Source organism: Myotis myotis, unplaced genomic scaffold (genome assembly GCF_014108235.1).
Source record: "Myotis myotis isolate mMyoMyo1 unplaced genomic scaffold, mMyoMyo1.p scaffold_m19_p_3, whole genome shotgun sequence".
In the NCBI taxonomy this organism is placed as follows: Eukaryota; Metazoa; Chordata; class Mammalia; order Chiroptera; family Vespertilionidae; genus Myotis; species Myotis myotis.
Genome location: NW_023416335.1, coordinates 118,973,269 through 118,988,902, shown reverse-complemented (window position 1 = coordinate 118,988,902; position 15,634 = coordinate 118,973,269). Strand labels below are relative to the sequence as shown.

The window sequence follows — 15,634 nt, the reverse complement described above, 5'->3', positions numbered from 1 at the left end:
TTGAGCACTCCCACCATTTTTCTGAAACTGAATAAACTAACCTCCTCCTTACCTGTTCTGATGGCCTTGGCCATCCAGGCCTTTCTTCCCACTCCCACTTCAGCTTCCCCCTACACACAGACTCACACTGTTCCTGGCTATGCCCACAACTGGCCTCTTCGTATTGTTCTAACTCTGCTTTTACCTTTATGGCTGACTCTTCTCTGTATCCTGCTGGCTCTAAAACCAACCATTAGTTTTCCTCAGTTTCCACTTTCTCCCTCAAAGAACCTATTTTCTCTCATAGTTTTAGTGACCAAATTAATGCAGATGACTCCAAACTCTGTATTCCAGCCCTGATCCCACTTGAGTGGCTAGACATCTCTATCTGAATGCCCTGCTATCACTTCAAAATCATTATTTCAAAAGAAAATTAAATTTTTTCCTCAAACCAGATTCTTGATCTATTTTTCCATTCTACCAATAATTGTCATTCTCTCAGTCTTCCATTCCAAAATCCTAATGTTATTTTTTAAATGTCACCATTCCCTCTATACATGCATTATTTCAATAAGTCCTTTCCATTTCAACTTGATCCCTCTGGTCCACACTCTCATCATCTGATCTCCACCGCAAGTATCTTCTCAATGTCCTGCTCCAGTTTATTCTAGAACCAATGCATCCGCATAATGCTGACACACTGACTTTCCTCGCACATTTGGTTGTAATTCTATTACTCCTCTGTTCATAAACCTTCAATGGCTCCATACTGCTAAGAAAATAAATTTCAAAATCCTTAGTCTGAAATTCCAAGCCAGCAAAATTGCTTTACCCTTACTGTTAACTTCTAACTAATATAAGCCAATGTAAACTCTGCACCAGAGTAATTTTCCTTACTGCCCCTTTATCACTATAGGTTATGCCATTCTTGCTGTTGAGACTGCCCTTCCCTCTCTCCTCTAAACAAGCTAAGTTCTATCTTTATTCGTGAGGCTGACTCAGGACTAATCATTCTATAAAGCCTTCTACAACCTGAGCAGCCCGTTCATTGCTTATAACCTATCAACTGGCACTTAGGGTAATCTAGCTACATTATTGTTTATCTTTAAATGTGAGTACATGTGTAAAAAATATATACTTGTATGTGTATATTTTCTGTGTCCCCAATGAAACTGTTAGCCCTGAAAGAATTAGTAGTAGGCCTTTGTATTTACCTTTGCACCCTCATTGACGGTGATGGACTTTATGACACTTTATATGAATTAAAGGTTCAGCTATTGAGACAAAATACAGTCCTGACTGGTGTTCTCAGTGGTTAGAGTGTCAGCCTGAGCACCAAAGGGTCGCAGGCTCAATTCCTGGTCAAAGGTTCATACCTTGGCTGCAGGTTTGATCCCTACCCCAGTTGGGCGAGTGCGGGAGGCAAGGATGTGTCTCTCTCACATCGATGTTTCTCTCTCTTTACTCCCCTCCCTTCCACTGTCAATATTTGATATAAATTATTAATAACATGAACTTATTAAATTTATTCACAATCAAAATAAAGAGTGTATTAAATCTATCCTGAAACATATTCTATTAACTAAATAATGGAGGACTCAGACATCTTTAGTTTTGGATCATGCTTCTCTAAATAGTCAAGGGTGGTAGGGGAGACATCAATAAAACCCTATTGGGTGTGGAATATTTAGACAAATACCATATAATTTCACTTATATGTGGAATCTAAAGAACAATATAAATGAACAAACAAAATAGGAACAGACTCATAGATACAGAAAACTGACAGATGGTTGCCAGAAGGGAGGGAGGTTGGGGGACTGGGTGAAAAAGGTGAAGGGATTAGTAAGTACAAATTGGTAGTTACAAAATAGTCATAGGGGTATGAAGAACAGCATAGGGAATATAGTCAATAATACTGTAACAACAATGTATGGTGCCTGTTGGGTACTAGACCTATTGGGGGGAACACTTTGCAAAGTATATGATTATCTAACCACTATGCTGAACATCTGAAACTAATACCAAATAACAATGAATGTAAACTGTAATTAAAAATAAAAATTTAAAAGATAAATATCTGGACCCGTTCTAAATATTGATTAAATAATCTAATATTCTTAATAGTGTACTTCTGTTTGCTAATGCATTATATTCGAGAACTTTGTACCATTTGTTTGAACTAAAGAATAAACATTTAATACTACTTTTAGAAAACATAAAGATTTAAGTTCATCTATACTAAAAATTTAAATTATATTCTAAATTTTTTTTTTTTTATTAGTTAAGGTATTACAAATGTGTCCTCATCCCCCCCATTAACCCCCAACCTCCCCCCCCCCACACACACTCATGCTCCCATCCCCCTGTTGTCCATGTCCATTGGTATGGCTTATATACATGTATACAAGTCCTTCGGTTGATCTCTTCCCCTTACCCCCGCCCTCCCCTACTTTCCTTCTGGGGATTGATAGCCTGATTGCTACAACATAGACTGATGAAAAGGGACAGACTCAAAGACTGAGAAACAGCAATCAGGCTATATTCTAAAATTTTATTCTGAAATAATGTCAAACTATCCCAGGTGACATTATTCAGTATTCCCTTGTGTCAACTAAAAACTTCAAACTATGGTTCAGTTCTTTTACTTGTCTTTGAAATAAAACTACGATTAAAGAATGGCTGTCATTTCCTTTCTAAAAGTACTCTTACCTTGTGTAAACAAATAAGGTTCCTTCCACATCAGTCTTCTCCTAGAACATAAAAACAAACAGCAAAATATGTAGATTCTCTTCATTAACAGTAAACATTCACAGAGGTTAAAGAACATAAACTTCTTACAGAACAGGAATTCTGCCCAGTTTCAAGTAGGACCAAATCTAAGCAACATCTAATTTAAGAGGCTTTTCTTCAGGAAAGGAGAAAAGCAGGATCTCTGCCTGACTGTAGCTCTGCTGAGGAAGCAGCAGGAAGCAGTAATTTTTCTTTTGCAAAATAAACCATTATTATCTTCCTTTACCAAATGCAGGGATAGCTGAAGCAATAAAAGTGCTCCATGGATCTCATTAGAAAGAAGAGTTATAAGAAGTGTGTTGCCTTTCCTCTGCCCTCTGAACAGGTTATATGGCAAGCTGCAGAAATCACTGATGAATGCATCTCATTACCCTTCTCTTTGTTTTCTGGGTTCATTTTCTCTTGCTCTACTAGGAGGGCAGATGAACTGCCAATAATTCTACTTTGACAACTACATAGAAGACAGCAACAATGCCATGGTTTTCAATGCCCTACTGGGTGTGGAATAGAGTTTGTTTTTAAAATATGTTTTTTATTGATTTCAGAGAGGAAGGGAGAGGGAGAGAGATAGAAACATCAATGATGAGAATCACTGATTGGCTGCCTCCTACATGTCCCTCACTGAGGATCAAGCCTGCAACCCAGGCATGTGTCCTGACCAGAATCGAACTGTGACTTCCCGGTTCATAGGTTGACAGTGAGCCTCGCTGGCCAGGCCAGAGTCAAGTTTTGATTTTTGAAATTATGTTAGAAACATTACCAAACTAGGACTCAAGAAGTCTGCCTAAGAAAAACTGGGAGAAGTGATAAAGTTAAAATGATATCATTTTAGTTCATTCAGAAAGGCTCTTTTCCATTTCAACAAAGGCAGGATCTCATCCCCTGATAAAAATATTTAAGTACCCATTTGTTTAACTAATAATTGGACTATTATAATTAAAAATTTTAAATGTACATTTGCTATTTACATGGCTCAATTTCGGCATTCTATTTAACCTCAGTATTTTATTATTAATATCCATTACCAAAATCATTTAAAGTGTAAGTATTCTGTAATTTTGGTGTAAACCACACTCTTTAAGAATAAAGGTATAATGTTAAAATGATAATTTCTGAAAGGCACACACAAAAAAATTGGAAGCATGGTCCTTTCACAAGCTCAAGAAATTTTAGCAATCTTCTTGGTCACTGTAGTTCAGCGGGTCTCAAAATTTAGTTCAGTGGGTCCCCACATCACCAGCAGCAGCATCACCTGAGAATTTGTTAGAAATGCAAATACTTGGGTCCCTCCCTAGACCTATAGAATCAGAAACTCGGGCTGGTGCCCAGCAGTCTCTTTTATTAAGCCTTTCAGGTGATTCTGATGATGCTATGTGAGAACCGCTGCCTTAATTCAATAGCAATCTCTGTCCACAGAACTGTATTAGGAGTCATGAAAACAAAATCCACTATGGTCCAAATGATATCAAAATGATTTTTAAGAGCAAATAGCTATCAAGAGTAAGTTACTTAGTAACAATTTAATGATTTCATATTATTATTTATTATAAAAATAATTCAACAAGTGCTAAAACTTAAGCAGTTCAAAATTTGAAATAATACAGTGGAATATAAGTGTTAGTTTACAAATTATTGGGAATCAGCACACTATTTGACTCCTTTGAAACAACTCAAAGCAATCTGTGTCTTACTGATTATTTTGTTAAAATGAAAAAGTAGGTCTCTACCCTCTAAACCTGTCTTTCTCAGTCATGTATGTAGCATCAAAGTCGCCTAAAATATCAACAAATATCAAATGCTTGGGCCTCATATCCAGAAATTGTGATAACACAGAACTCAGAAAACCTTACAAGCTAGAAAAAATAGGACACTAGTCACTAAGGCAGTTTCTCAAGCTCAGCACTTGTGTAGGCTATTGAACAGCATCACTGGCCTCTACCCTCTTGATGACACACACCTCACTCTCAGTAAGACAACCAAAAATTTTCCCCAGACACTGTCAAATCAACTCCTTAAGAACTACTTCTCTCAGGGCTGAAATACCAGGGTTATATTCTTCCACACACAGGTATTTGGGGGGAGTAGTCTTTCCTAATGGTAGGAAGTAAGTCCAGTTCTAAAATTTCTATTTCAGTCATTATATATCTTTCTTAATTTTTCCTTAAAGCAGCTCACTTCTGTTCCCTCTTCCTTCCTACTTCTTCCTGCTCTGAATGCCAGTTCATTCTTCATCTATTTTCAGTGTAATAAGAACTCCCTTCCTTTACACACCACATTCTTCTTGCATATGCTTTCTCCTCCATTTTCAAGAATGTTCTTTACATGTTTATTAGGTTTGTATTCAAAAGGCTCCCATCCAAAGGGCCTGAGTGATGGCATATGGAGACAATGGTGACAATTTGTTTACTCCTGGCAACTGCTCTGCAGCTAAACTGGGTCTTTTTTTTTTTCTGGCTAACACAGCCTTGAAGATTAGTACTTTGAAAGAATGACCTTTTACTGAATGAATTATGGCCTGTCTGAAGGTAACAAGTCCAGGAAGCAGGAAAACAATCTTGTAAATACATTGTGACTCTTCTGCCTTTTCAGGAGGCTTTAGTATAAGGGTCTCACTGGGTATCTAGTAAACCTCTGTAACTCTTTTTAACAGGTGTCTGTCTCAAAAGCCTCTAGGAAACAATTGTTACTCAAGAGGAATGATCTCCTCTATGTTTCAGGATTTTCCAGACTCTAATCCTGGTGTCAAGTCAGTCTACTGAACTATGCATGCCTGATCCTTATCTGTACTGTAGAATTACCTTGATAGAATTATGACATTATGCCTCTGGCATTTTTCTGTAGAGCAGTGTAAGAGCCAGGTGTAGAATATGTTTTGTAAGTTGACAGAATTATGACATTATGCCTCTGGCATTTTTTAAGTTGCCATTGATGAAACTGTCCACTACGTTGCTCAATGTCCTTTATATAAAGACCCAGGTGGCAGAATTTTCTGACCAAGTGATATATTTCCTATTACAAAACAATGAATAGTAAAGAGCTCCCATGCTTTATTTATTTTTTTATTGTTATTATTATTATTATTATTGCCTTGGCTACTTGGAAAGCAGCCCTAAGCCCATTTCAATAACATTCCTTAGTTAAGAATTCAGGGCAAAACTGCTCTTCTCTCTCATTTTAAGACTTAACTTTTTACCTTTTCATTTTTGTTAGTGATTTTCAGGTGAATGTGTTTGAAAACATATGAATTTGTTCAATATGGATGTTTTATTGCTTAAATTTTTGTTTGATACCTTCTTGGAGAATACATTTTTTACAAATCTGAAATCCATTCATCCAGGCTCAGTGCTTCATACTGTTTTGTAACTTATTTGAAAGTAATGAATGGATAGTGATATAATTGACAAATGGATATTATTTGGACAAAAATCACCACGAGGAAAAGAGGGAAAAAAAAATCCATCTCTCTACATTCGAAATCCACTGGTAACCTGCTGGAGGGCTCGGATGTCTTATGCTCTACCCAATTCTAATTGTGAGAAAAACTGAATTTCATTCTATTGCTCTTTATCGGGGTTCCTGCTTGACAGGAGTATTCCGGCTCCCCAGCGGACTCAAATATTAACGCATCGCTGGTCTTGATGGGCTGTGGAGTAACAATCTTTCCGACAGTCGACCTCCTCCTATGCGGGACCCAGGCCCACGTAGTCTTCCATTCCCGATGTCTGCTCTTTCCTTGGCGGAGTCCAGTCCCTGAGTCCGCAATTTCAGATGTCTCCCGCTCTCAGGTTCGGTCCTCTGGGTCCCGCGGAGGCTGAAGTGCCCGCACCGCAGCTCTCCCCGCACTCGCCTCCTCCCGCCGCCTCTGCAGCCGCCTTTCCCGTCACCGCTCCCGCGCCGCCTCCGCCGCGGCACCGTCTCCGGCCTCGGGGCACCCGGTCCTCTCTCCCCTCGGTCCTCGGGGTGGCGTCCCCGTCCGTCGGGTCTCCCGGCGCGCGGGTGGCAGGGATTTGCATGTAAGTCTTGGCCAGTTTCAGATGGTTTCACAGATCGGCCTCCCTCTCCCCCAAGCCCCGGGGCCCCTGGGCACAAACCCCCCAACTTCAGCCTGCAGCCCGCGAGCCACCAGCGTCCGCCTCCATCCTCCGGGGCGTCGCGTCCCCTCCCGGTAGAGGGATCGAGCCCGCCCGTCCCCGCCCGTCCCCGCCCCGCCAGCCTGCACTGCCCGTCGCGCGCGCACGCACCCACTCGTTGGCCCGATGGCCGAAGGTGTACAGAGCCACCTGGCTGGCCACGTCTACGATGCGGTTGATGTAGGGGTCGTGGCGCTGCAGGGCCGCCAGGCTGATGTCGCGCCCCTTGCCCACGGGGCCGCGCGCCGCTACCGCCGCCATCTTCCCTCCCTGCCCGTCCGCTGCCCGAGCCCGAGCCCGAGCCCGCGGCAGCCACTCCAATGGAGTGCGGAACCGGCGAGCTCCCGCCACCCGCTCGGCGCCCGGTTCCGGGAGGGCTCCCTCCAGCCGCGAGACGCGACTAATCGATGGCCGCGCTCCCTCCGCCGACGATCGTTGCCACTGGCAACTGCAAGCCTGGGCCAGCGTTCTGACATCTCCCCCCTCCCCGCCAAGAACTGTTTTCTTCCTTAAGTGAGCCTTTGAGCTGCTCACGATGGAATGTATCTCTTGGATGGGTTCAGCGCCTTGGCTTGTCTTTCGTTTGGCGCTCAGTGATCAAACCTACAACAATAAATAAGCCTCAAGCATTAAATAAACGAAGAGAAAGAACTGTGATTTCTGTCTGCTCAAACACCCAGTTTTTAGTGTGGCCCAGAGCCCCCTGGAGGTTCCCGAGACCCTTTCAAGGGGTCTGCCAAGTCAAAATTGTTTTGATGACATTGCTCAGACTTATTTGACTCTTCCTCTGTATTGACATTTGCACCAACGGTGCAAAAATGGTGGGTGAAAGTGCAGGTGTCTGTCTCATCGTGAATCAAGGCAGAGGCACCAAACTGTGAAAGCCAGTGTCACTTGAAAGAGGTCTTGATAAAGCAGTAAAAATTATCTCAGAGGGGAGGGGGTGGGGGAGACTGGAAGAGATTAGCTAAAGAATTTATATGCATGAATTCACAGACAACAGTGTGGTGAAGGCCTGGGGTGGGGTGGGGGCTGGGTGGAGAGGGGCAAAGAGGGGAGAAATGGGGGACATCTGTAAGAGTGTCAACAATAAAAACGTAAGTCATGGGGATGTAATGTACAGCACAGGGAATATAGTTAATAATATATATGGTAAACATTATTAAATTTATTCAAGTTCAACCCTTTGGTACATTTTTTAAATTCTGTGTGGAAAAAATAGGAAGTATGCATAAAGCATGTGTGCTGAATACCAAAGTGCCACATTTATCTCCAGGAAAACCCTTCCATGCTTGAATTGCAGGCTGAACTAGTGTTTTTACTTTTATTTTCATTGAACATGCTTTTGACTTGAAAGAACAATGGACAAACTATGGTTATTCAGACAGGTATTTGAGAGACATTTTTTCAAAAATAACCATGTACTTGCTACTTCCAGGAAAACAAGGGGGCAATTATTGTTGTCAATGGTAGTTTTTGAGCCTTCAAGTGAGAATTACAAGTTTAGAGAACATATATCCACGGCCATGAATGAGCTTGACAGCTTCTCAGTACTTAAGAGTCTTTCTGATGAAGTCAGTGGGCATTGGAAAGCCTGTGATGAGGAATTTGCTCTTGAAACCGTGGGAGAAAGGTGAACATTTGTCACTCTGGTATATGCATCACAGAATGTACATTTTGTTTAAAATTTTAAATAAGCCGTTAACATTTCTTTTGTAAAGGGGTGAATCTCTGAGGCTTGGGGCCTTTGGGCAAGGTCTACCTTCTAATCATTTCAGGGAGCATCAGTACTCCCTCACTGTCTCCCTAGCAGCTGGTCCAATGCCTTGTGCTGAATGAAGATTTAGTAAATGCTTATCCTATTGAATGAAACCATGAATTAGTTGAATTTTTTACTCATTAAATACGGCATTTAAAAAAACCTCATGATTTATAGAAATTCAAGTTGGGATAAAAGAACATACACTAGCACCCTGGCTGGTGTGGTTGGATGGTTAGAGTGTCCTCTCGTATGCTAGGAAGGATCAAGAATTCACTACCCATTAAGGGCACATCCCTGGGTTGCAGGTTCAATCCCCTGCCCAGTCAGGGCTCTTGCAGGAACCAACCATTTGATGTGTCTCTCCCACATTAATTTTCTCTCTCTCTTCCTCTCTCTGAAAAGTAAATTTAAAAAGTGTCCTCGGGTGAGGATTAACAACAACAACAATACAAGAACAGACAATAGCAAGTCTTGATCTTTTGAGTTCACATTCTAAGAAAGATAGGAAAGAATGGGAAGTTTTTTAAAAAAACTTTCGATATTGTAGCCCTAGCTGGTTTGGCTCAGTGAGTAGAGCGTCAGCCTGTGGACTGAAGGGTCCCAGGTTCAATTCTGGTCAAGGGCACATGCCTGGGTAGTGAGCTTGATCCTCAGTAGGGGATGTGCAGGAGGCAACCAATGACTCTCATCATTGATGTTTCTATCTCTTTCCCTCTCTCTTCCTCTCTGAAATCAATAAAGATATATTTAAAAACACACACACACCTTTTCATATTGTAAAGAAAAAGCCTTGAAGATTAAAAATCACACATAGAAAAAATGCATAGCTTTGTTCTCTTTTTAACCATTTCTCCCCAAATTCTTTTTCTTTAAATAAGTTTTATTTCTTAAAGTATTACAAAGAGTATTACATATGTCTCCTCCCCCCCGCCCCTTGACATTTCCCCGGCCTCCCCTACCTCCCAGTGTCTTGTGACCATTGTTTATTCTTATATGCATGCATATAAGTCCTTCGGTTGATCTCTTAAACCACGCCCCCCCCCAACCCTCCCCAGGCTTCCCACTATAGTTTGACAGTCTGTTCAATGCTGCTCTGCCTCTGCATCTATTTTTGTTCATCAGTTTATATTGGTCTTTATTATCCGTTTCAACCTCACCGGGGCTGTCCCCACCTCACTGGGCCATTTTGACCTCACCGTGGCCATCCTGACCTCACCGGGGCCGTTTCAACCTTCCCCCAAATTCTTAAAGCTCTAAATTTCTAGGATGAAGACAGACTTCTGTCTACTTTCTACTTGAATAATCCGTGTTTGTAAAATCAGGTCATCATCACTTATTCAAATATACTACATTGTAGGCCCTTATCAGTAAAAGACCATTTAAAATAGGCAAATCCTCTCTTAATCCTTATAACTTCAGCTTCCATTGACTTCCACCATGCTGGCATAATTCCACTGTGTTCCCAGAAGCCTTCTCATGATACTTTGAATAAATATTGGTAACTTTGGGTTTTATGATTATTTTATAATTGTCATTATGAGATAAAAATTGCTGCTAACACTTGGTATTATAAAGTTGTATACCAAAATTTAAAACAAGTTTGTAGTATGATAAAAAAAATGTATGTCCGGGTCTGGGATTTTTATACCACTGCAACGACTAAGATAAAATTCACCATCTAGCCCTAACCGGTTTGGCTCAGTGGATAGAGCATCAGCCTGTGGACTGAAAGATCCCAGGTTCGATTCCGGTCAAGGGCATGTACCTTGGTTGCGGGCACATCCCCAGTGGGAGGTGTGCAGGAGGCAGCTGATCGATGTTTCTCTCTCATCGGTGTTTCTAACTCTCTATCCCTCTCCCTTCCGCTCTGTAAAAAAATCAATAAAATATAAAAAAAAATCACCATCTAATCAATCAAGGTAATTGTAAGAACAAGGATGTTTATAGCCACATATGAATATTTGTACAAAAATATAAACTGACTTTATGGCATAATAATCTAAAAACATAAATACACAGTCTACTCTATTAGTACTCTTTTCATTACTGTGTTTTGCATTTGTCCTGGAGTAGAGTGTGTTGGAATGCAGGGGGGAGAGGAGCTTCCTGTAAGCCCCCTAAGAGTTTGTGATTCTAAAGTGACCTGTGCTGCCTGTATGAATTGCCCTTTTTGCTAGGAATTTTACACTAAAGACAGACAAAAGTGAAGAATTAATGCCCTCTTCCTCTCAGTGGAGGAAAACAGCTTGAATCTGTGTGTTATCAGTTGTTTTCAATGCAGGGTTCATTTCTTTTTTAAGCAGCAGAGCACAGTGGAAAGGTCACCCCCTGGGAAGCGAAACAAGTTAACCTCTTTTTACCTATGTGACTTTCAACGATGACCTCACCTGCAACATGGGGATCATAATATCTGCCCTACTAATTTCACAGGGTAAATGAGATCAAGTGAGAAAATGTACCTAAAAAATAATTTGCAATCTGTTAAATGTTCTGCAAATGAAAAAAGCTATTCTTTTTTAAAGAATATCATTTCTAACGGGAAGTCCAGAAGGGACCCTTCATGTGCAATTACTTAGCCAAAGTTCAAATCATCTCAACAAAGTTCTGTATAAGTGACAAGGAACACATTCATTCCCAAAGCAGTTCATTATCAATGTTTTTATAAGATAGAAGGTGTGAGCTAACACATAGTCATCAGAAACTTCACAATCAGAGGGAGGAATAATATAGGATATAGAGCTCTGTGTTTCTTAAGATTGCAAAGGGGTTAAGATTTGTAATAATCATCAGAGAGACTTGGAGCAAAGCGAGAAGGGGCAGATGTGGGGGAGGAAGAGGCCTATTGAGTGAGCCTTTCACTAGACACTATGAAAAGGGTCAGAACTTTTCAATCTAGGTCCAGCAGCTGCCTGGGCTAAGCCCTGTTAATCTGACCAGGAGAGGGCCTGGGTGATCAGAGCTCTTTGGAGTAGGGATGTCACCCGTGCACATTCTCTTTTCTCTCTCTTTACCTTTTTCGGCCAGCCCCATAACATCTATTCATTTGACTGTCATTGGCAGGGGTCGGGTGGGCCTCGAGGATCTCTATAATAATAACGTCTTTTTAGTTGCTTCCCAATGCCCCAAACATGCTAAGACACGAGGAAGTGCCTTTAATGTCACATTAAACTTAAAATGCAAATACTTGGCTGTGGTAACTAATATCAGCACCTGGTTACTAAAGAGGGAGAGCAAGATGGGGAAAGGTGAGTTGAGACAGCAGGAGACAATCTTCCTAGTTTATGAGTGCACTGTGGAAGGGACAGTGGAAGTTGTGCAGTTGGGGTCCGCCATATCTCTGAAAACAAGGCAGCTCTGTGCCACGTAGATGAGGAAGTTGTTATTTAATATGGCTGATTTCATATAAAAGAGTTTTTGTCCTGGGGCCAAGCAGAGATTTGGAATTGTTAGTAGATTGCCCCTTAGAACAGGGAATCTGTTGCCCCTTACATCAGTGAGAGGTGTGCGGAGCTGACTGGTTCACGGTAGGAGCACTAAGGTCATATAGGGATGGCTTTATGATTATTGATTTGAGCAGAGAGTCCACTGTTCTACGCAAGTCACTTCACTTCTCTGTAGAATAAAGGGGCTGAATTAGAAGGGTGCTTCCCAATTTCAAATTTTGTGGCAATCTGTTGAACCATCTCTATTCAGGTCAAATGCAGCTCTCTTGACAAACACGTAGATCAGCCCAGAAAGAATAATGAACAATCTGTTTAATGTGCATTAAAATGAGGTCAAGGTAGCAGTCCCTTAAGGACATTTTAATATTATATCAAAACTGAGGGTTGAATAGTTTGATTAAGAGAAAGGATTTTTTGTCCTTTTCTTTCATTTGTTGAGTTCTCTCATTGTCAGAGCAGAGCACTCACTTTGGGAGGACAAATGTCTATTTGTGCCACCCTTTAGGTGGCCTCCTGCTAGGGATGATCAGCTCTCTGCAGATTTTTAATTCAGGTGAAATGCATATTTCAAATCATCTAGGATATTTTAAGTGGCAATCTATAGAAAAGCAGTCTGAAAAAGTGTCAGAGACTCCTGGGTGGAATACTTTGAATAATTTTCTAATTGCTTATTATTGTTACAACTTACCATGACAACTCTTTACTTTGTAATTTATTTTTATCCTTTTAATCTGATTTATGAAGCCCTGACCCAGTAGCTCAGTTGGTTAGAGCGTCGTCCTCATATGCCAAGGTTGCAGGTTCAATCCACAGTCAGGGCACAAACAAGATTCAACCCATTAATGCAAAAATAAATGGAAAAAATAAATCTCTCTCTCTCTCTCTCTCTCTCTCTCTCTCTCTCTCTCTCTCTCTCTCTCTCTCATTGTAAATTAGTGAAAAGAATTTAAACTGATGTGTGAAGCGCCAGAGGAAAATGAACTGTAAAATACTGTGCTGAACTAAACTTCAGTCCAAGGGGTGGCTTGGCTTGGTCAGGAGGTAGGACTCCATGGGCAAGAGTCCTGAAGGAAGATACAGAATCTGCTGTCATAATGCTAAGATTTGACATTTCCCAACCTAGTCCCCAGGTCTGTCATAAGGAGGCTCTAGTGTACTGGCAAACGACAGACCACAGGCCAAATCGGGGCTCTTCTGATTTGTAAATGAAGTTTATTAGGGCACAGTCACACTTACTATGTATGGTCTACGGTTGCTTTCACCCTACAACAGCAGAGTTGAGTAGCTGCAACAGAAACCAGATGACCTGCAAAACCTAAAATGTTTACTATCTTGTTCTTTACAGGAAAAGTTTGCTGACCCCCAGTCTATATTATTTAAACAAGTCAATAAATAATTTATATTGGGGACCTTCTACATGCTCAGTAGGCACCCAGCTTGTGCACATGGTAAGCACACAATAGATTGGAAAGGGGACAAAGTCTGAAGCTTACTTTGTAGTCTTGGGAATTAAAAATCTTGTTGAGGAGACAAAGTTTAGCAGGCATGAAAATGTGGTGAACAATAAAAGATAAATATAAAATCAAAAGTTAAACTGTGATGTATTGGCAAGTACCAGAATTTGGAGAATGTGAAGGAGAATCAGTGGGTCCTCTAGCAGTTGGTGAAGGCAATCTATCTATCTATCTATCTATCTATCTATCTATCTATCTATCTATCTATCTAAAAGCCTAATATGCAAATTGTCCCCCTGGGAGTTCGACCAGGAGACTGGGAGTTCAATCGCTCGCTATGATGTGTACTGACCACCCAGGGGCGGCACGGAACAAAGGAAGGCCAGCAGTTAGAAGGCCCCAATTGGCTCTGATTGCCAGCCAGGCCTAGGGACCCTACCTATGCAGGAATTTCATGCACTGGGCCTCTAGCATTTAATATAATAAAGTTCCAGGACTCACTAAGAGCTTGGACACTCTCTTGAGATCCTCTGTAAATGGATTTGACCTGTATTTCTACTCTAGTATCATTTAAGTCCCTAATATTTTTGGCCTATGGCTTAGGAGATACCTTAATGACCAGAAATGTTTCTGAGTAACTTTAGATAACTGATTTTTCTGGGACATGGGATTCCTTTAATATACCTAAACTACAGGGGATTGAATCTAGCCAGAGTTACATAATGTCTTCCTTTTTTGGAGACAATATAGTATGCCAGAGGCCCAGTGCATGAATTCGTACATGAGTGGGGTCCCCAGGAGGGTGGGGGTGGGGCTGGGCAGTGTGATGCTCAAGCGGGCCTGGGATCCGGATCCATTCCACTGACATTTGTGCTGGTTGTTGGGAGCCACCTGGTGGCCACTTTTATATTGTTTCTTCCTTGCGGAGCATCTAGGGAGGGGAGGAGGCTGCGGTGCCTGAGGCCAACTTCCAGGAGGCCAGCAGCACTGTCAGGGTCATGCCGGTGGTGATGGTCCATCAGTGCCTGGCCCCTTCTCAGAGAGTGAACCTGAAGGACTACTGAGGGAGTAAGTGGCTGCCGTTGGGCTGGTGGGCCTCTGGGACAGGTTGGTCAGCTGAGCAGCGCTCCCGCTGTGGGAGTGCACTGACCACAAGGGGTTAGCGCCTGCATTGAGGGTCTGCCCCCTGGTGGTCAGTGCATGTCTTAGCGACAGGTCGTTCTGGTCATTCCAGTCATTCGGTTGTTTGGTTGTTCTGTCGATGGGTCACTTAGGCTTTTATATATATAGATGATTAAGACTGTGAGCTTTGGAGTCAAGGAGACACAGGTATAAATCTTGGCCCCATCTCCTCCCAACTGTATAACCTTGGGGTGGGGGAGGGTTCTGTAAAACTCAGTTTCTTTGTCTACAAAATAGGGACAATGATACTGTCTACCTCTTGGGGTTGTTGTGAGAACTAAACAATGTGATGCATGTGCAGTGCTTAGAATGTAAAGTGCTTGGTACAAAAATAGGGCTCCCTGAATGTTTAGTCATTGACCGCTGCTCTTGAGAACAGCACGATCTGTGTCCTGGACAGGAGAGTTACACTTACTTCCGGAACAAAAGTGAGTACTTTGTAGTTTATAAAGACGCTCACATGCAATGCTAAGTACAAAATTATGACTCCCTATTATTTGGTGGTAATCCTTAATTTTTCACATTGTCCCCATTGCCAAGCCCCTAATGGATTTGTGTTATGTCCTTGAGCACCTTGGAATGGGGAGCAAAATATTTAAAAATGCAATTACAGACCTACACAGGAATGTAACACTTTCAGGGTCTGCACCGACTGTCTCCAGAGGTCAGGCAGAGTGGCAGTGGGACCAGCCCCGTGGATTGCCACACAATATCCCTAGGTTTTCACCCATTTCTGTGGTTAGAGGAAGTCATGTAGAAACCATACCAATTTTCCTTATCTGTAACAAGGGGATAATAACATTGATTTTTGTGACTATTGCGAGTATTGCTGAAAGAGCTTTTTGAAACAAACACTTTAAATGGTTTTATGTAATCATAAGACCTGAGGCT

The 15,634-nt window shown here is 41.7% G+C and overlaps 2 protein-coding genes across 5 annotated transcripts in view; one reads left to right on the top strand and one right to left on the bottom strand.

Moving 5' to 3' along the window:
- Positions 1–7,241, bottom strand: part of DCP1B (decapping mRNA 1B) — a 55,817-nt gene extending 48,576 nt beyond the window's left edge. For 2 of the 4 annotated variants that reach the window (XM_036302136.1, XM_036302138.1), the window contains exons 1-2: positions 7,014–7,240; positions 2,692–2,732 (exon numbers count right to left, since the gene is read on the bottom strand). In XM_036302136.1, the coding sequence (XP_036158029.1) occupies positions 2,692–2,732; positions 7,014–7,163 (191 nt within the window). In that variant the 5' untranslated portion in view covers positions 7,164–7,240. Of the gene's footprint in view, positions 1–2,691; positions 2,733–7,013 lie in introns of all 4 variants that reach the window. The other 2 variants (XM_036302137.1, XM_036302140.1) reach the window with 2 other exon arrangements.
- The window catches only part of CACNA1C (calcium voltage-gated channel subunit alpha1 C), a 698,738-nt gene that overhangs the window by 19,728 nt on the left and 663,376 nt on the right, over positions 1–15,634 (top strand). The gene's annotated exons all lie outside the window — the stretch shown is intronic.